This window comes from Salvia splendens, chromosome 5 (genome assembly GCF_004379255.2).
Source record: "Salvia splendens isolate huo1 chromosome 5, SspV2, whole genome shotgun sequence".
Taxonomy (NCBI): Eukaryota; Viridiplantae; Streptophyta; class Magnoliopsida; order Lamiales; family Lamiaceae; genus Salvia; species Salvia splendens.
Genome location: NC_056036.1, coordinates 33,492,041 through 33,510,705, shown reverse-complemented (window position 1 = coordinate 33,510,705; position 18,665 = coordinate 33,492,041). Strand labels below are relative to the sequence as shown.

Sequence of the window (18,665 nt, the reverse complement as noted above, 5' to 3'; positions counted from 1 at the left end):
GGTATTCCAAAAATTCGGTATGATAACGGTATGATATTTTGTCATACCACAATTTTTGGTACAATATGCGATATGACGTTCTCGGTATAGTATACAACTTTTAAATTTATATTCATTTTGTCTATAAAATATTATAATATTTCAAGTTACATCAACATAATGCAATTCCGGTACAATTTGCTACCAATAATTGTTCATACACAATACAAACACACAAAACTAGGTGGAATTGGAATTGGAATCGGAGGAATACTATACTAACTTCATTCTTCCCATTTTAGTTGAAACATATTTTTGGATACATAAATTAAATTTGTATTAAATGGGTCAAATGAAGATAAAATAAAGTAGAAGAGATAAAAAGAAAATAGAGTAGAAGAGTAAATAAAGTAACGGTGATTATATATTTTATTATTTGCCAAAAAATAAAATGACTCTATTTATTTAGAATGAATGGAATTCTTCTGCAAACGATAAGAAACTGTGTTAATTAAATTAAATAAAGATAAAATAAAATAGGAAAGAGAAAAGAAAATAAAGTAAAATAATAAATAAAATAATAACGATTAAATATTAAAAAACATAATTCAATTTAATTAGGATGAAGTGAGCACTTTATATCCTCTTTCTTGGCATTTCTTGCAGAAAATTTTATAAGTTCCGTCCGTAGAATAACATAATGGTTTGGTCGTTGCCAACCAAGAATGATGTGTCAATAATATAGTATTAAATTAGCATACATAATTTTTTTTATAACATTTTAATTTTCATATGAAATAAAATAAATAAGTAAATTTAAATAAATCATAAACATTATAAAAATATCAAGTTTAATACTTGTTTTACAATAAATCAAACTAATAATCAATTTAATACAAAACACTATAGTTTAATATCTATTTTTAAAATCAACCCAGATTAATGAATTAATGATTAATAATATGTCTATCCTATATATACACATAGATTTGTGCAACATAAATAAGATAAGCATCATGTTAAATAGAGTAAATCTCTAACAAAATAGATAGAGAAAACAAAATTACTGCTGTTAATATTAGTCAGTAGAGTAACAGTAGTAGTTGATTTACTGCTCTCCGCCAAAACAAAACTAAATACGCAATTTACATCATCATCATCTTCTTCTTCTTCTTCCCCTCTGTTTCTCAGCAACACCACGCCTCTGCCAATTCAGATTCATTCAATCGATTATCATTCTTGCTTCTATCTCACCGATTTCTCTTTTGAGGCATAAGCTGGATTGCCTCCTTTTGCATTTTTTTATAGAAAAGAAAAACAAAAAGAAGAAGAATTTTTTGTATTTGTGTTGTTTTTTATGTGCCTAATTTCGAAGATTATTTCTTGAGTGAGTGGATGAGGAGGATGGGATTACAATCTTCCGGCTGGAGGAGTAAACCATAATTTATGAATTTCAACTGAATCTTTAATCTATCTATCTATTTATACATCTATCAACACTCAATAGAATAGTGGAAGGATTAGGTTATGGAAGAGGCCTCCACTGCTGCTACTAGGGAAGCTGAATCCTCGCAACTCAGCGAGAGTCCAACATCTTCGTCTTCCTCATCATCATGGCGCCCTAGGCCGCTTGCCTTCCGCCCTTATTCCCCAACTATCCACACTAATACCAACCCCCAACATTTGCGAGTTGTCGTCAGAAGACCGGTATGATTTCTCCGTCCATCACTCTTATTGCTTTTTCATCTTTCACAGCAAACGGTGTATTTCCTAATTTCACTAATCATGTGCACCAGTGTATTATAGATCACAAAAATTTATAGGTTGCATTGAACATCGGACAGTAGATGAAAATTAACAACAAAGTAGGCCATCAAAGTAATTAGGAAAACTAAAGATGGAGACCATACACTTGTTGGGCCCCAAATAAACTTGTTGAATAAATACTACTCATTGTATCAGTATAAATGGTACTACTACTTATGGATAAATTCATATGAGTAGGTATGCGACGGGTAAGGTATGAGTCGTATGACTGTGGCTGTACAAACTCAGGGAGTACATTTTAGTCCTTTATCACAAATCAATTCCAAATACTATAATCACATAACTAAACTATGTTTTTGAAGAGGATGAAAAGTAGTCGTCTTAGGCATGGTTTGCGGGTAGAGCATCTCTCGTTTTGTTGAGACAGATGGAGAGAAAGCAAGAACGAATTTCTGAAGCCTTAATAGTTTAATCCTTATATAATGTCATTACCATGTTTACTTGAAGAAAGGCAATTGTTTTTGGGATAACACAGAAAGTCCAAGAAACTGCCTCACTGGGAAGGAGGGTAGGAGAACAATATATTCTAGTGATATATAGGAACTGATTTGCATATTACAGGGGCAGGTCATGATTATCAATTTTATAGTCAGGTGGTGTTATATTATATCCTATGCCTAGAAATTGATCTCCTTTCTGGTTTTGCTCTAGTTTTTCCGTCCAAGTTGCAACTATTATTTTTGTTGGCATGCTGACCTTATCTGTATTCTGTCATTTTTTGCATGGAGTTCATTTGCTTTCTGTAATAACCTTTGTTAAACTAGTAGATCCATTTTAGAATTTTCTTTTTGTTTGGTTGCAGTTGGTTGCCCGCTTGACTAAGGATATTGTTGAGATATATCAATTATGCAACCCTCAGTTCCGTTATTCAGAAGAATTGAAACTAAAGAGGTTCTTGACATCACCATCTACTGGACTTTTGAATGATGGTTGCGATAATGAAAACTCAGACCTAATCCTTACCGTAAATTATTCCCTGGATAACTCAAACATAAATCAAAGGTATGCGTATCTCAGTGTCTGGGCAATTTTCTTAAGGATTTGAAAGAATACGTGCCTTTTTGGTAACATTAATTCCATATTTAAATCATTAAATTTTTTGAACTCAAGATGATACATTTTGAACCTGTAGTGGGTTACATGTGTAATACAAACACTTATCAAAATATTTTCTTTTTGTAGTTTGTTTTAACACTTAGCAGGTGAAAGCATTTAAGCAAACAAAATGACTGCTTTTTTTTTATGACTAATGCACCAACCTAATTTCTGGTTGTATATCAAGATACCATTAGTGTTGTACACATACTGTAGGGTTTCTAATTGTCACAGTTAGTTTACCCCGTCTTGCTACTGAATTCACATGAAGATATTTTTTGCATTGCTCAACATAATTTTTTGAATAAAACATCTTCCTGTCAGTAATTGACCGAAATTTTAAACCAAGTGTCGCAAGGACAACCTAGGTCATGGAGCAAGGAAAATGGCTAAATATGTCAAGGAATGGCTCGCAATGATATAAGTATTGCTGTAGCTATCTAATTATCAGTCAGCAATAATGAAAAACTAACTTAAAACTGGACCGATCGTCTTGATTCTGGCATTCTGCTTGTATGAATTTGCAGAAAAGGATATTCTTTTACTAAAGTTTATTTTGTGTATCGTTACATATTATCAAAAATTATTTGACGTCTGCCATTTTTCACACCTCTTTTTTCCCCTTTTAGTTTCTCCTTCTCACTTGTCTGTTGGTAAATGATTTTTCATCTACTTCTGTATGCAGGTATGTTGTGAAGGATGTTCTTGGCCAAGGCACATTTGGGCAGGTTGCTAAGTGTTGGGTAGCAGAAATGAACAGTTTTGTTGCTGTCAAGATAATAAAAAATTTACCTGCTTTTTACCAGCAGGCACTTGTTGAAGTTGCTATCCTAACAACAGTAAGCCTGCTCTGTACTGGTTTTGTCATTTTTTCTGGCTCAACTAAAACTCTTTGTGGTAGATTTTCAGCCTTTTGTTCCTTTGTGTAGTTAAATAAGAAGTTTGATCCTGAGGATAAGAACCACATTGTTCGGATATATGATTACTTTGTACATCAGAATCACTTGTGCATTGTCTTTGAGCTGCTTGATGTTAATCTGTAAGTTATTGGTCCACAAATATTTCATTTAGAGATAAGTCTTTTTTTCTTGATCACACCCGGGGAGCTTAGCTGCATTGCCTTGAGAATCTTGTATCAGGTATGAGCTTATCAAGCTGAATCATTTTAGAGGATTGTCGTTGAGCATCGTGCAGTTATTCTCAAAACAGGTTATACATTTTCCTTTATCAAAGCTGAGCATGGATATTAAGAAAGTTCATTCATGAAATAGACTGTTGAATTTGTCAATGTGTTATAAGATTGATTTCTTGTCATTCTAGATATTGCGGGGATTAGCTCTTATGAAAGACGCTGGCATAATTCATTGTGATCTAAAGCCAGAAAATATTCTGCTATCTACAAGGTGAGCTACTCCTTGATGATTTGAACCCAAAAAATAAAAAGAATGCATCTTTTTTTCCTTATATATCTAAATGATTGAGTCATAACCTTGACAGTGTGAAGCCACCAGAAATCAAAATCATAGACTTTGGATCAGCTTGTAGAGAAGATCGCACTGTTTATTCTTATATACAGGTAAGTAATTCTCATTTTGGGATTTATAAACTTATTGATACCAATTTTGGTTTAGTTTGATAAGCTATTAACCTTTTTATTTGCAGAGTCGGTACTACAGATCACCAGAAGTTCTTCTTGGATACCAGTATCCTTGAAAATGATATAAACCTCCACCCCATCAAAAAACTAATCCAATTTTGTTGGTAGACCGGGACCATGGATCTTACCTTAATCGAGAAGCTAATCTTAATCACAGTACTTCTGATTGGGAAAAAGGAAAGCAAGTGTTTAATAAGTCACTTGGGTTTGAGGAACTAAATTCTTGGGCTACATTTATTTTCTTCTTCTCCTCTGCTCTGTTATTATATTTTTATTATGCTTTCTACCCATTCCATCAATTCTTTATGATGCAAAAAATATACTTTGGTAGACCTTAACCTTGCATAGGTACACCACAGCTATTGACATGTGGTCATTTGGGTGCATTGTTGCCGAGTTATTTCTTGGGCTACCATTGTTTCCAGGAGTTTCAGAGTATGATCTTTTGCGAAGGATGATTAAAATTCTGGGGTATGATACATCATCCTCTTTCTTTCTTGGAATTTAATTAGCTAATCTTTTGACAAGTGAAAAGCAAAGGTTGAGGTTTATGGTTCTGGAGATGTTTACCTTCGATCCTTACGTTTCTGTTTCAATTATTATCTTTGTTTGGGCATGTTTCATTTTTTTTAAATGAAAGCCCTACGTACTTTTCAGTTATTTGAAACCTTTCAGTTACCCAAACGTCTTACAGCGATTCCCTTAAGGTCTGGTTCTGCTAGTTAATCCACTCACTTAATTTACATCACTTCCACCTTTTTTATGCCTGCTGTTGTCTGACTAACAAATACCCTTTACTGTTGATCTTTGTGGTCTGGTGCCTCACAAAGTAAATTGATGAAATTCAATCCTGCTCTCGGAACGAAATAGATTTGGTTCAGGGCACGTCTTGAATAAAATTGTGGACTTATGATTGAAAATGCTGTTTGAATTTAGATAAGCTATATGCTCTTAGGTAAAGCATAAGCATAGATTGGGAAAAGCATCATGTCTACTTGAGAAATCGAAGTTTGACATGCTGTCAAAGACACACAACTAGATGCTGCAAATGACATGCTGTCAATACACTCAACAAGATGCTGCAACACTCCTCGATGGAAGTAGGTTCTGTTTCCCACCCCAATCCTGCTGCTGCTCGACCATAATCACACACTACCTCATGGCATTTCCACAGTTGTTGTCACCCAGTGTCATTTTCTAAACCTACGATTTCCTACCATGAGATCTTCTTTCCCTCGTTCTTCCCCATTTTCATTTCAGTGATCTTTAGAATTTTAACTTTATTACGAAGATGCTACCCTCAATCTGAGAATTAATGCTAAACAATATTAGATATTTAGGCATATTTGTTTTACTTCATCTCTTGGAATACATTATCAAGTATCTTTCATTAATTAGTTCACAAACAACAACAAAACATTGCATTTGGGAACCTCTGCTTTGTGAAATTTTACTTAGCTCAGATGTTAGCTATCTTGTAAGTTGGCTTAGTCTGCTAAATTTGCAGAGTCCAACCTCCTGATTATATTCTGAGGAATCTAAAAAACACTAGCAAGTTTTTCAAGTTTGTTGGGAGCATCAACCATGATGACAGAGACCAGAATCACAAATGCAATTGCAGCATGTATCAGGTTTTGACTGAAGAAGAATATGCAGCTGTAAGCACCTTTTTAAACTTTTATTAGGTTACAGCTTGATGACTTTTCATTGTTAGGGTTTTGTGTGTTGTACAGGTTCTATGTAGTATTTATCTGTATTTGTGCAAATAATAATCTCCATGCATATACATGTATAATATACTTATTAATGGATGTGTAGCTGTCTATATTGAATTTTGAGATCTGCTTCTTAGATTCCTTTTATATCAATTTTCAACTGTACTACACGGTCTTCACCTTATTTTTTTAAGGAAAATTGCCGGAAAAACCATGAAGTTTGGTCAAGATCTAGAATCATCGGGAAAAATCATGAAATTTGGATTTGTTCTCAATTATCCCACCGCAAAAAATACGGTCGCATGTGTAATATATTGATGATGTTTTTTCAACCAAATAACTCCGTTTTGTTTATGAATAGACGACATCATTTAACTCACTGGCGGTGACGGCTTCCATATCAGATACAACTTCTGACCAAACTTCATGTTTTTTCCAACAATTTTCCGTTTTCTAATTATATGTTTATTCCTTTTCTGGATTTAGGATTTGGATCTTTGTTTGGGATTTTGTATTATCTCATTTTTTCCAGTTTATCATGTTGATCCATAAGTTGGTAAAGGCACATTGCTCACCCAAACCATCGTAACGAGTTCTCTGTTGCTCATCTGATACGTTTCCATGAAAATAATGTGGCTTATGAATTATGATATACTTGTATCATACTTATGGTGGGTCCTGGTGTAATATTGTACTGTACTAACTATGTCAGCATGCTCTTGTAGTTATTTTAGCGCTTCTTTTTTTCAGAGGGAATCGAAAAAGCCTTCTATAGGAAAGGAGTACTTCAACCATATGAACCTTGAAGCAATTGTCACGAAGTACCCTTACAGGAAGAATTTGTCAGAGGAAGAATTTCGTAAAGGTTCTCATTAAACTCTTCCAAGAAGCTACCTAGGGACATAACTTTCTATTTTCTAATACATTATTTTTGTGATACGTTATTGACTGTCTATTTTAACAGAAAGTCAAATACGATTAGCTCTTATTGATTTCTTAAAAGGGCTCGTCGAATTTGATCCGGATAAAAGGTGGTCACCTTTGCAGGTATTGAAGAACTTTAGCATCTCATAAATATGGACATTTAATTGATTCTCTTTGTCTGATAGCATTCGATTATTAATGTGTTTTAGGCTTCAAAGCACCCTTTTATTACTGGGGAACCTTTCACATGCCCTTATAAACCTGCTCCAGAGACACCGTACATGGTGAGTAAGTATGGATGAATTGCCTTCTATATAAATGCATTGACATGCTACTGTTCTTTCTTTTACCTTTTGGAAAATATTAAAAAAGAATCCAACCATTTTTGTTTGTATGACATGTGAGTTAAGGCTTTCCCCGTGAATGAGTTGGTGAAGATCTTGATACAGACACGTGATTCATTCACTGATCTGTATCTACATTTAGTTGTGTACATGACGCTTCCTATTTCTTGGATGGTTTCATCAATTTTATAATTCTTGCTTCCTTTTCCAGCCCGTTTCTCAAAATGTTAAGGTGGACCACCATCCTGCTGGGGGTCATTGGATTGCCACTGGTCTGTCTGTTAATAATGTGAGGAATTTTCATTCAATATATTATGCTGTTCCTTTTGTTTATCTGGATGCAAAAATTTGACTTTGCAGGCCTTCTTATGTAGCTATCAGGAAGAAACAGAGCTATGATACCCAGCAACCCACATTACCAATTTGTGCCACATGTGCATCCAGGTAGTTACGGTAGCTTGGGGAGCCATGGGAGCTACAATGATGGCCTGGGGCTTGGAAGCAGTTATGGAAGTTTTGGTGACAACAACAATTTCCATGCATTTTTTTCTCCGGCAGGACCTTCTGGAATGAATCTCTATGCACAAAGTGGTAACTCATTTCTTGGGAATAGTCCTGATACTAGGCGCATGATGCAACTACCACACGGCGGTGGAATTGGTTTTAGCCCTGGAAATTTTGCACCTATGTCCCTTGGTTCTAGCCCTTCACAATTTACCCCTCCTAGCTCCTATAGTCAGATTTCAGCAGGTTCGCCCAGACATTACGGTCCTCCTTCTCCTGTAAGAGGGAGTTGTCATGGATCTCCTTTAGGAAAGATGGCATCAGGAAACCATCACCACAGAAGAAAGAATTGGTCCTATCACAGAAATTTACATTCCCAAGAGACTGCATCGTCTTCTAACTGTCAAGGAAATGTCACCGATATGAACTTCTGCCAGCCTGAGGGGAACTCTCATGTATTTGAAGGTTCTCCATCTCATCGACAGCCCAACTTAAATGCATCAGCATGGAGACCACCCCAAGGAGGGAGGAATGTAGCATCAAATCACTCCTCTTCATACATGCAAACAGTCCAAGGAGGTGCAGTTGAAAAGCATGAGGCTAGTAACTCACTGCCTGATCCTGGAGACTGGGATCCCAATTATAAGTAAGCATCTAAATCTAGTAAAGCATTTTGACATAAGAAACATCACTATATTCATATAGATGTTCTGATTATTTATGTGCTTATATCTTGTGAAATTATCAATTGGATCTTCTTGTAATCTGTACATGGTTTTATATTGCCTCTATTTTTAATTTTATTTCAGTGAAGAACTTCTTTTGGAAGAGGATAGTTCCGATGTGCACAGCATGACAAATCAATTTATCAAGGGGATGGACTTGCGACCACCTTCAATGTCCATTGAACCATTGAGTGGAGCTGGAAATTCAAGTCAGGTCTCCAGTGCTGCTCTTTCAGTGCAAAGGTAAGCTTTATATATGCAGAATCTTTAAAGGACAGTCTTTAAATATATTTTTCTTTCATTAATCCATTTTACCGTAGCTTTCAGCACAGTAGACATTACTGCTAGTAGTACAGATGTAGACCTCTTTCACGACTTGTTAAAAAATAAATTGCAAATTATCTTTAGTTTTCAACTATATCTGATGTTCACATTTAGCATAGTTGTATTGTATCCCTTGGTGTGGCCTATGTGGACAAATAATTGAAATGTGCCTCTACAATTGAAACTACGACGTCCCTGTTTTGATATCATTGGGCAGTAAAGCCGAATGTAACTGTTTAAAGAGGATTGTGTTTTTCAAGCTTTCTTGTACTCCGTTGTTAATAGAGAAGCTCAGTCTAGTTTTTTCTTTATGTTGTTGGATCACTAAGGCACGAAGGGCCTATTCAGTCTTTTTCTCTTGGCGAAGCAGGGAGCAATCCTCCAATCCATGGTTATGTCCACACAGCATATTCAACGCCTCATTTGCCGCTGAATTCTCCCAGCCGCTTGGGGCAGCAGCCACTTCAGCGGCACAACATAGGGAGATCAGCTCAATTTCACGACGGTATGATCCCCTGTCTACGTTTTTGTAAGCGTATAGACGTGATGCCTCGACCGCCCCTTTCCAATATATTCTAACACAAACCTACTTACAGGAGGACATAGAGGGAACTACTCGGTCTCCAATACACCTCATGGAAGAAAAGATTACAGAAGGAATGCATAATGTAAAGTGTTAGGAGGAGGAGGAGGAGAAATCATTATTTATATGTTAGCATTCCATTTCCTGCAACTTGTAATTTTTTCCTTTTTTAAATACATATTTTTTTCCTTGAGAGTTTATTGAGAAAAGAATGAGTATCGACGTGGCTCTCTTGTTTGAAATGGGTAAAAGAAAGAAATTGATATGGGGATCGATATAGCATTATTGAAATGCTTATTTATTTATCGTTTTGTTGAATATAATTGCAAAATAGTAATATCACTGGAATCCATGGGAATAGTATAGATAGGAATTTGTGTTTGCACACACGCCACTCGATTCACCTCCAAAAATTCTAAACCAATAGCTGTTGGCCTCTCCCTTTTTCCGCCACACCTAAATAAATGCTATTAATCCTCCAAATTTATCATTATCATGCATGCATGCATGCAAGGTAATCACACAGCTGTTAAGGAAATTTCAACGTTGTAGGTAGTAGTAGTAGTAGTACTACTACTAACTATCGATTGTGGTGGAGTGCAGGGGACTCTGTTTTGTATTTTGGAATATATACACGTAGTAGGAGAGACTGTTTCCTGGGAATTTGGTAATGGTAGTATGCAGTATACATGAACATGAGAAAGACGGCGCGGCGAAATGAGGTCCAGATAATAAATTAACACTTAATCGCCGATTAATTATTAACCAAGTCTGAGACGCAAACAGCTTCTGGATCCACCACACCTCTGCTTCATTCTCCTCCACATGATTCCGTTTTAATTCAGTGAATCTCGAGATTCATTTGCTTATGATGGAGGCTTCCAGCCTTTACTGCGGCTGCTTGTCCGCCTCAATCTTCGGTCTCCGCCGCCACCAATCCATCTCACTCTACCAAATCTCCAATCGCCGCCTCCGTCTCTGTTGCACCACTCCCCTCCCCGCTCCAATCAAGAACACAAGAAGCACTCGCCGCCGCCGCCGCAAAATTGTTCAAAAAGTTGAGGTCAAAGAGAGCCCCAAGAACGGAGACCCTCTGGGGCGTAGGGATTTGGGGAAGGCGGTGGTGAAATGGATGTCCCAGGGCATGAAAGCTATGGCCTTGGACATCGCCACAGCGGAGATGGAGGAGGAGAGTGAGTTTGCTGAGCTGTTGCAGCGTATGGCCCCTGGCCTCACCTTTGTTATTCAGGCTCAGCCTTTTCTCAACGCCGTCCCCATGCCTATTGGTATGGAGGTCGTCTGCCTCAAGGCCTGCACTCATTATCCCACCCTCTTCGACCACTTCCAGAGGGAGCTCAGAGACCTCCTTCAGCACCTCCAGAACAAGTCTCTCGTCTCTGATTGGCGCCAAACTAAGTCATGGATGCTGCTCAAGGACCTTGCCAATTCTGGTTTACATCTTCTCCCCCCCCCCCCTCTCTCTTTCTCCATTCTTCTTGTTGTTATTTCATTTTAATTTGATTGGTTTGTTTTCATTTTGCAGCTCAGCATAGGGCCATTGCGAGGAAGACTTCTATCCCCAAATCCGCCCACGGCGTTCTTGGCTTGCAGGTTGACAAGATCAGAGACATTCAGGGCAGAATCGACGACTTCACCCACCACATGTCCAAGCTGCTTCGTATAGAAAGGGATGCTGAGTTGGAATTCACCGAGGAAGAGCTCAACGCTATTCCAACCCCCGACGAGAACTCTGCAAAGCCAATTGAGTTCTTGGCCTGCCACTCCCAGGCAGAGCAGGAACTCTGTGATACCATATGCAATCTCAATGCTGTCAGCACATATACTGGTTGGTTTCATTCGTTGCAATATATGATACTCTATGTACTAGTGTGTGTGGCCTTGTGACTGAAAACAACTCACAGCCATTAGTTTGCAGGGTTAGGAGGGATGCATTTGGTTTTGTTTAGAGTTGATGGGAACCATAGATTGCCCCCCACGAACCTTTCCCCTGGAGACATGGTTTGCGTGAGGATATGTGACAGTAGAGGGGCTGGCGCAACATCATGCATTCAGGGCTTTGTTAATAATCTTGGGGATGATGGGTGTAGCATTACAGTTGCCCTTGAATCCCGTCATGGGGATCCTACATTTTCTAAACTATTTGGCAAGAATATTCGCATAGATCGCATCCAAGGATTGGCTGATACACTCACATATGAGGTACTTACCAACTACCATATATACATATGGAAACTGTACTTGTTAATTTATGACATGGATCAACATACACATGTACCCTTTAGTTAGATATAGAATGATTAAAAAACATTTTTAGCCACCCTAATAGTACCAAAAATATGCCCCATAAAGATCATGTCATGAGGAACTTCTCTTTGTGATATGAGTCCCTTTTGTTTTTTGTTTCATAATCTTTTATTTGTAATTGACTCATAGTTTGGCACTTCCCATTGTCTTCTCTGTGCAGCGTAACTGTGAAGCTCTAATGATGCTTCATAAGAAAGGTTTACAGAAAAAGAATTGTTCAATAGCAGTGGTTTCTACAATTTTTGGAGACAAAGAAGATATTGCATGGCTCGAGGACAATGACTTGGTAGATTGGGATGAAGCAGAATTGAATGGGTTGTTAGATAGTGAATGTTATGACAAATCCCAGAAAAGAGCAATTGCATTAGGTTTAAACAAGAAGCGTCCTATACTTGTAATTCAAGGGCCTCCTGGAACTGGAAAGAGTGGGGTGCTCAAGCAACTAATTTCCCTTCTTGTTAAACAGGGCGAAAGGGTACTTGTCACGGCACCTACTAATGCTGCTGTCGACAATATGGTTGAGAAGCTATCTGATATTGGAGCTAACATTGTACGGTTTGGTAATCCTGCAAGAATATCACCTACTGTAGCTTCAAAATCTTTGGTTGAAATTGTAAATAATAGACTTGTAGATTACAAATCAGAATTTGAGAGGAAGAAATCTAATTTAAGGAAGGACCTTAGTCATTGCTTAAAAGATGATTCCTTGGCTGCTGGAATACGTCAGCTTCTCAAACAGTTAGGAAAGGCAATGAAGAAGAAGGAGAGGGAAACAGTACGAGAAATTCTTTCAAGCGCTCAAGTTGTGCTTTCCACAAATATTGGAGCATCTGACCCTATGATTAGATGCCTTGACTCATTTGACTTGGTAGTCATAGATGAAGCGGCTCAAGCCATCGAACCTTCTTGTTGGATTCCAATACTTCTTGGAAAGCGTTGTATACTTGCTGGTGACCAGTGCCAACTTGCGCCAGTGATCTTATCTAGAAAAGCCTTGGAAGGTGGCCTAGGAACATCTTTATTGGAAAGAGTATCAACATTGCACGAAGGGGTTCTTGCAACGAAATTGACGATACAGTATAGGATGAACGATGCAATAGCTGGTTGGGCTTCAAAAGAGATGTATAATGGACAACTCAAATCCTCTGCCACTGTTACTTCTCATCTTCTTTCTGATTCTCCATATGTTAAGGTAATATTGCTCTATAACAAGTGTTTAATATTTTTATTTGTTACAGAAGTTACATTGGTACATTTATCTTAAGCATGTGGGAGACTGACACTGATCTATACTTATGCAGCAAACATGGATAACACAATGCCCTTTGTTACTGCTTGACACGAGAATGCCATATGGAAGTCTTTCTGTTGGCTGTGAAGAACAACTAGACCCTGCTGGAACAGGTTCCTTCTACAATGATGGTGAAGCGGATATTGTCGTACAACATGTGTTTTCCTTAATTTATGCTGGTAATGGCCTACAAGTTACAAGTGTCTTCTCATTCAGTTAAACACTTTTGATTCCATCTGACAACATACCACCCACACACTAAGAACTAACATCGGCATTCTTAAATTCCCCAACAAAATTACTTGGATAAAAACTTACAGACTATATGCTTTTGAAGAAGTCGGTGGTATGAAGTGAAAGGTCAATATCTCAAGTTGATTCTAAAGATAACCATTAAAAGATGATACATCATAGGATGAGCTTCTCTTGAGAATGATATTTACTTAGCAATGTAGGGGGTAAAAAAACACTTATAGCATTTACGTAAGGCAATAGTTGGCATGATTCATCTTTATTTCCTTTCAATTAATTGTGTTACATGTCAAAGCCATGAAAATTGAACTACTTATTTAATTCTACCACACTTTCAAAGAAGCCCTTGAGATTTTTATTTTGGACTAGAACTTTCACGATACTAGATTTTACAGGTTGGTTTACAGAAGAAGTATTCGCCTCTTTAATATAAGTTTTCAGTTGTAGTAACATTATCTTCTAGTTCTGATATGATATGAACTCATCTGCTTGCAAATTGGTCATTGTTGTAGACCGGTTTTTATCATAGCTCATCCAGGATATATATTTGAAGGATGTTAATGCAGATGAATTAATATTGGAACTGTTTTAAATGCATAAATTTGAGAAATTACTTGTATAGTAATTATTGTAGATCTAACAACAGTTCCATCCGTCAAACTCAAAAGGCAATATCAGTCTAACTATTTAGCAGCTAACAACCAATGTAATTTACAAATATCTTATTCATGACGTTTCAAATACTAACTATTTGTAGGTGTTAGCCCAAAGAGCATTGTAGTACAGTCTCCTTATGTTGCTCAAGTCCAACTACTAAGAGACAGGCTGGAAGATATTCCCATTGCTGCAGGTGTTGAGGTTGCGACAGTTGATAGCTTTCAAGGCCGTGAGGCGGATGCTGTGATTATATCAATGGTAAATTTTATTGGACTGATTATATTTATTTAGTGGCGAAATGGTACATAGCCTATTTGATATTGTCTTTATCTATTACAACAAACATACAACTAGAAAAAAGTTTAGTATTGTGACATAAGATTAGCAGCCTATCCTTCAAGTAGAGTACATGAATCTATAATTATCACTTTTTTCTGCTACCGAACAATTAGAGTGGTTATGTCGGAGTTCTTTGTCGCATAATTAACTATTGGTCATGAGACATGGTGAGATATATACATACTTGTAGGGAAAGGGGCCATTCAGGTATAAATGGCTTCACTTATGGTGCTTGGTAGATGCTTAACTAGTTGAGTTAGCTAAATAATGCTTCTCCTTCATAATGTGATCGTTAAGGTATCATATTGTTGGAAATAAGATGATTTTGTGGATTGTGTAGTTGGTAAAAGCCAATTTCAAAGTAACACTGCATTTTTCCTTTCCTTCTTTGAGTTGGTTTTGTAATACTATTAACTAATCTGCCATTTCTCAAATCAAGTTACCTTGTTATTGTGTTGGTGGCGTGTCCGTGTGTGACTGGAGAAAACATATTAATAGACCGTAGAAGAATAGACCGCGTCTTACAAAATCTTTTTTGTTTAGTTAGACAGTCTTCCACTTTCCAGTTTATTAGAGACATGCATATACATGCTCGATTGATTACTGCAGCACCCTGTTGAGATAGATGCCGAACTTTAACCTTGGTATATGTAACAAATGCAAACTTAAGAATTCAAATAGTAAAAAGTCATGGCATTTGTTTTCTCAGGTTCGCTCAAACAACCTCGGAGCTGTTGGGTTTCTAGGAGATAGCAGACGGATGAATGTGGCGATAACCAGAGCACGTAAACATGTGGCAATTGTTTGTGACAGCTCCACGATATGCCATAACACGTTCTTGGCAAGGTTGTTACGGCATATTAGATATTTTGGGAGGGTGAAGCATGTGGAGCCAGGTGATTCAGGAGGATCTGGCCTAAGCATGAATCCAATGCTGCCATCAGTTAGTTGAAAAAACGAATCCCCGTATAGTGCACGTCTGTATATAAAGGTATTCGAGCACGTCCTCAAAGCAATCCCCGTATATGCTTATTCATTGCTGCTGCATCACTGCGCTTGCGGTGTTCCGGTAGAAGGACTTCATGTTGGGCAGCAGCCCCATATAAACTCATTTCCCTTTGAATATAGGTAAATGCAGCATCATGTTTGTAATTATTTATGTAGATGCACAACAATTTCTCAAATCAATATACAGTAATTTCTTCCAATTCAGCTGCATTCAACTTGTATTGTCTTATCCTTCACATCTACTAGTTTTTTCAAAAAAAATAAGGGGATTGATTATCATTTTATATAGTCTATGCTGCCTCATTTTGTAACAAAACCAAAATGGAACCATAAGCTGCAACAGCATCCTGCTTTGGCCGTTTTTTAATTTCCTTTTCATATTTTCTTTTTATTTTATTTTCCTTTTTGAAGTTTCATTTTATGTCAGAGAATATTAATAGTATTATTTTATACTCTCTCCATCCTCAAAAAATTGACAAATTTATAAATGATATTAATTTTAATGTGCAATTGGTAAAGTAAGAGAGAGATGAGGAAAAGCAAGAAAGAGAGTAAAAAGGTAATGGAATGAGTGTTTTGACTATGTTATACTCCCTCCGTCCCGGGCTACTCGCCCCTTTCCTTTTCGGCACGGAGATTAAGGAATGAGTGTATAGGAAAGTCAAAAATGACGGCTGTAGGTGAAAATATTTACTAAAAATGGAAAGAGTGCAAGTAACTTGGGACGCCCAAAAAGGAAATAAGTGCGAGTAGTGCGGGACGGAGGGAGTATTATTTTGACTTTAACTTATAAGTTCTTATACATATACACGTGATTTTATAAACTATACTATAGTATTTTGACTTTTAACTTATAAGTTATCTTTGATTTCAAATGATATAATGAAACTACCAAAAAAAAAAGAAATAAATTAGGCTAATGTAAAGATTAAATTAAAACTAACTTTCTAATTATATTGCCAATCACGGATGACAATTTCTGGCACGATACGATAACTCGATACGAATTTGTCGAAATTAATGGGTTTGGGTCAAAGCTTATTGGGTTCGTGTCCTCATCGGGTTAACCCGTTAAGAACACGAAAATTCCATGTCGTGTTCGTGTCGGGTTTGGGTTCGGGTTACCCGTTAAGAAATAATATTATAATATTATTAATTTTTAGTATTTTAAAAATTATAGTATTTTTTATGTTGGATTTCGTTGGATTCCAATCGTGTCGGGTTCATGCCATTTTCAGGTTTGAGGGTAGTAGGTCGGGTTCATGCCGTTTTCAGGTTTGAGGATAGTAGGTCACGTTCGTGCCGTTTTCGGGATTTTCTTAACAGGTCGTGTTAGTTGAGTCATGTAATTAACAGGTTAACCCGATAACGACCCAATATGCACGATTTGTTACCCCTACTGCCAACCATGCACACCACCAATTAAGCTGCCGCCACTTCCCATAACTCATAGTACTGCATTATAGTATTGATTTTAATGGTAAAAGGGTTAATTTTGTTGGGCCCTTCACGTGGATTCATCAGTTCAATACTCTTGCTATAGTATCAGCCTTGGGAATGACATTTTTCATTGTTGTGTTCTGGTCCGGTTACAGATACTACAACAACCGAGAGCTAAGAACAAATTAGACGTGCAAAGTATTCGTTTAAAATGTTTCCATTGTGGGCTTGTTTTGTCCCTCTTAGCCTTGTTATAGCTACGGGCCACACATTCTTTGACATAGAGGCCACGAACCTATCTGGATTATTTCCAATCATCTTGCTCTACCATGTGGTTGGATATATAGTTTTTGTGGTCGCAACATTCTCTTGGTTTGTCATCAAGAAATTTAGAGAGGGGAACAAGAACAGAAGATGAAATTGATCAGAATTGGCATAGGGATATTTTACTGCGTGTCCTGCTGCCTTATTGCTTGGAAGAATAAAGACTTCATCCCCCCACCAGAAAGTATATTGGCTGACCCCACAGTACCTGTTACTGGGAGATGTTGATGGCTTCGAATCATTATACAAAGCTCAGATTTCCGAAAGTCTGATGAACTTTGGGCCTAGTTTTGAAGAGTTGGCGAGGGGGGTTGGGAGAACTCGGGACCATACTTTGCATTATCGTAGGGCCGACTAATTGGTTTCGGAAACATTTAGAAGATAATCGACACAAATGTGAAGAGGTTGCAAATCTGTTTAGCAGGATACTTGATGCATATTCGAAGGTACCTACGAAGTCCAAAATATCTTATGTGGAAAGTGAAATTGAAGAACTAGAAGCAGTTCCAACACTGGCAGTAATGGATGGTCCCTTCCATTGAAAACACACGACGTACCATATGTAGATAATACCTAGTCTATATAAACCTTGTAATTCATGTAACACACGTGAATATAGAATGATCTAATCTACCGACTTTTAACAATTGGTATAGAGGACACATTACCAGTGGGAGACGAGGAAGCAGCCAATAGCAATCAGGTGATTGAAGGTGCTGGATCGTCTGAGGAAGCAGCCAATGCCAATCAATTGATTGAAGGTGCTGAATCGTCCGAGGAGGCGGGCACTATCAATGATATTTGAACATGTTTCCCCTTAAGGGAATGAGATGGGGAAGGAGATGGAGTTGATATCTCTTTAGTGTATGCGTGTTAGAGCTTGTTTATAGTAGTTATATTGGTATGATTATCATTTAATGTTCATTTTGTTGCATTCCAATCCGTCTATTAGTTATGTCAAACACTGTAGTAGCTGGAATATTCACATATAAAAATTCATCGGATTTCTTTGTAAAAAATCCATGACTTGACTTACTAGTTTTCTATCATCAATAGATTAATAAGCAACACCAAGTCTTCATCATCTAATACACAGCATCAGTAGCAGGGTGGGTTTAGGGGTGGGTCGGTACGGTCCGTACCGGAAAGTACGGTATGAAAAAATTCAATACCGATACCGTACCGAATTTTCGGTATACCGAAATTCCGGTATACCGGAAATTCGGTATGATATTTTTTGATACCGGTTACCATACCGTTATTACGATATACCGTTTTTAACGGTATACCGAAACACGGTACGGTATACCGTAATAACGGTATGGTAACGGTAACGGTATACCGAAAAAACA

The 18,665-nt window shown here is 37.3% G+C and overlaps 2 protein-coding genes across 3 annotated transcripts; both read left to right on the top strand.

Moving 5' to 3' along the window:
* Positions 1-1,120: 1,120 nt before the first annotated feature.
* LOC121805506 (dual specificity protein kinase YAK1 homolog) lies at positions 1,121-9,982 on the top strand. Of its 2 annotated transcripts, none has more exons than XM_042205392.1 (18): positions 1,121-1,686; positions 2,609-2,808; positions 3,587-3,740; positions 3,831-3,940; positions 4,041-4,110; positions 4,222-4,304; positions 4,399-4,477; positions 4,564-4,604; positions 4,907-5,029; positions 6,066-6,216; positions 7,024-7,138; positions 7,238-7,320; positions 7,407-7,481; positions 7,753-7,830; positions 7,916-8,691; positions 8,855-9,013; positions 9,465-9,599; positions 9,691-9,982. In XM_042205392.1, the coding sequence occupies exons 1-18, from the start codon at positions 1,507-1,509 to the stop codon at positions 9,698-9,700; spliced, it is 2,622 nt and encodes an 873-aa protein (XP_042061326.1). In that variant the 5' UTR covers positions 1,121-1,506; the 3' UTR covers positions 9,701-9,982. The 2 variants fall into 2 exon arrangements, with proteins under 2 accessions (XP_042061326.1, XP_042061325.1); XM_042205391.1 differs by having other exon boundaries at positions 9,424-9,599.
* Positions 9,983-10,368: 386 nt separating this feature from the next.
* Positions 10,369-15,757, top strand: LOC121802072 (DNA-binding protein SMUBP-2-like). Its single transcript, XM_042201629.1, has 7 exons — positions 10,369-11,128; positions 11,221-11,523; positions 11,614-11,897; positions 12,163-13,194; positions 13,304-13,472; positions 14,303-14,460; positions 15,251-15,757. Exons 1-7 carry the CDS (start codon positions 10,546-10,548, stop codon positions 15,491-15,493), a joined length of 2,772 nt encoding a protein of 923 aa, XP_042057563.1. The 5' UTR covers positions 10,369-10,545; the 3' UTR covers positions 15,494-15,757.
* Positions 15,758-18,665: the final 2,908 nt, after the last annotated feature.

Bases quoted from the DNA above. Each gene is read 5' to 3' on its own strand.
- LOC121805506 (XM_042205391.1), top strand. From the start codon at position 1,507: ATGGAAGAGGCCTCCACTGCTGCTACTAGGGAAGCTGAATCCTCGCAA. The intron at 1,687-2,608 runs GTATGATTTCTC...GTTTGGTTGCAG, and splicing joins GAGTTGTCGTCAGAAGACCG to TTGGTTGCCCGCTTGACTAA. The intron at 7,321-7,406 runs GTATTGAAGAAC...AATGTGTTTTAG, and splicing joins AAAGGTGGTCACCTTTGCAG to GCTTCAAAGCACCCTTTTAT.
- LOC121802072 (XM_042201629.1), top strand. From the start codon at position 10,546: ATGATGGAGGCTTCCAGCCTTTACTGCGGCTGCTTGTCCGCCTCAATC. The intron at 11,524-11,613 runs GTTGGTTTCATT...ATTAGTTTGCAG, and splicing joins TGCTGTCAGCACATATACTG to GGTTAGGAGGGATGCATTTG. The intron at 13,473-14,302 runs GTAATGGCCTAC...AACTATTTGTAG, and splicing joins GTTTTCCTTAATTTATGCTG to GTGTTAGCCCAAAGAGCATT.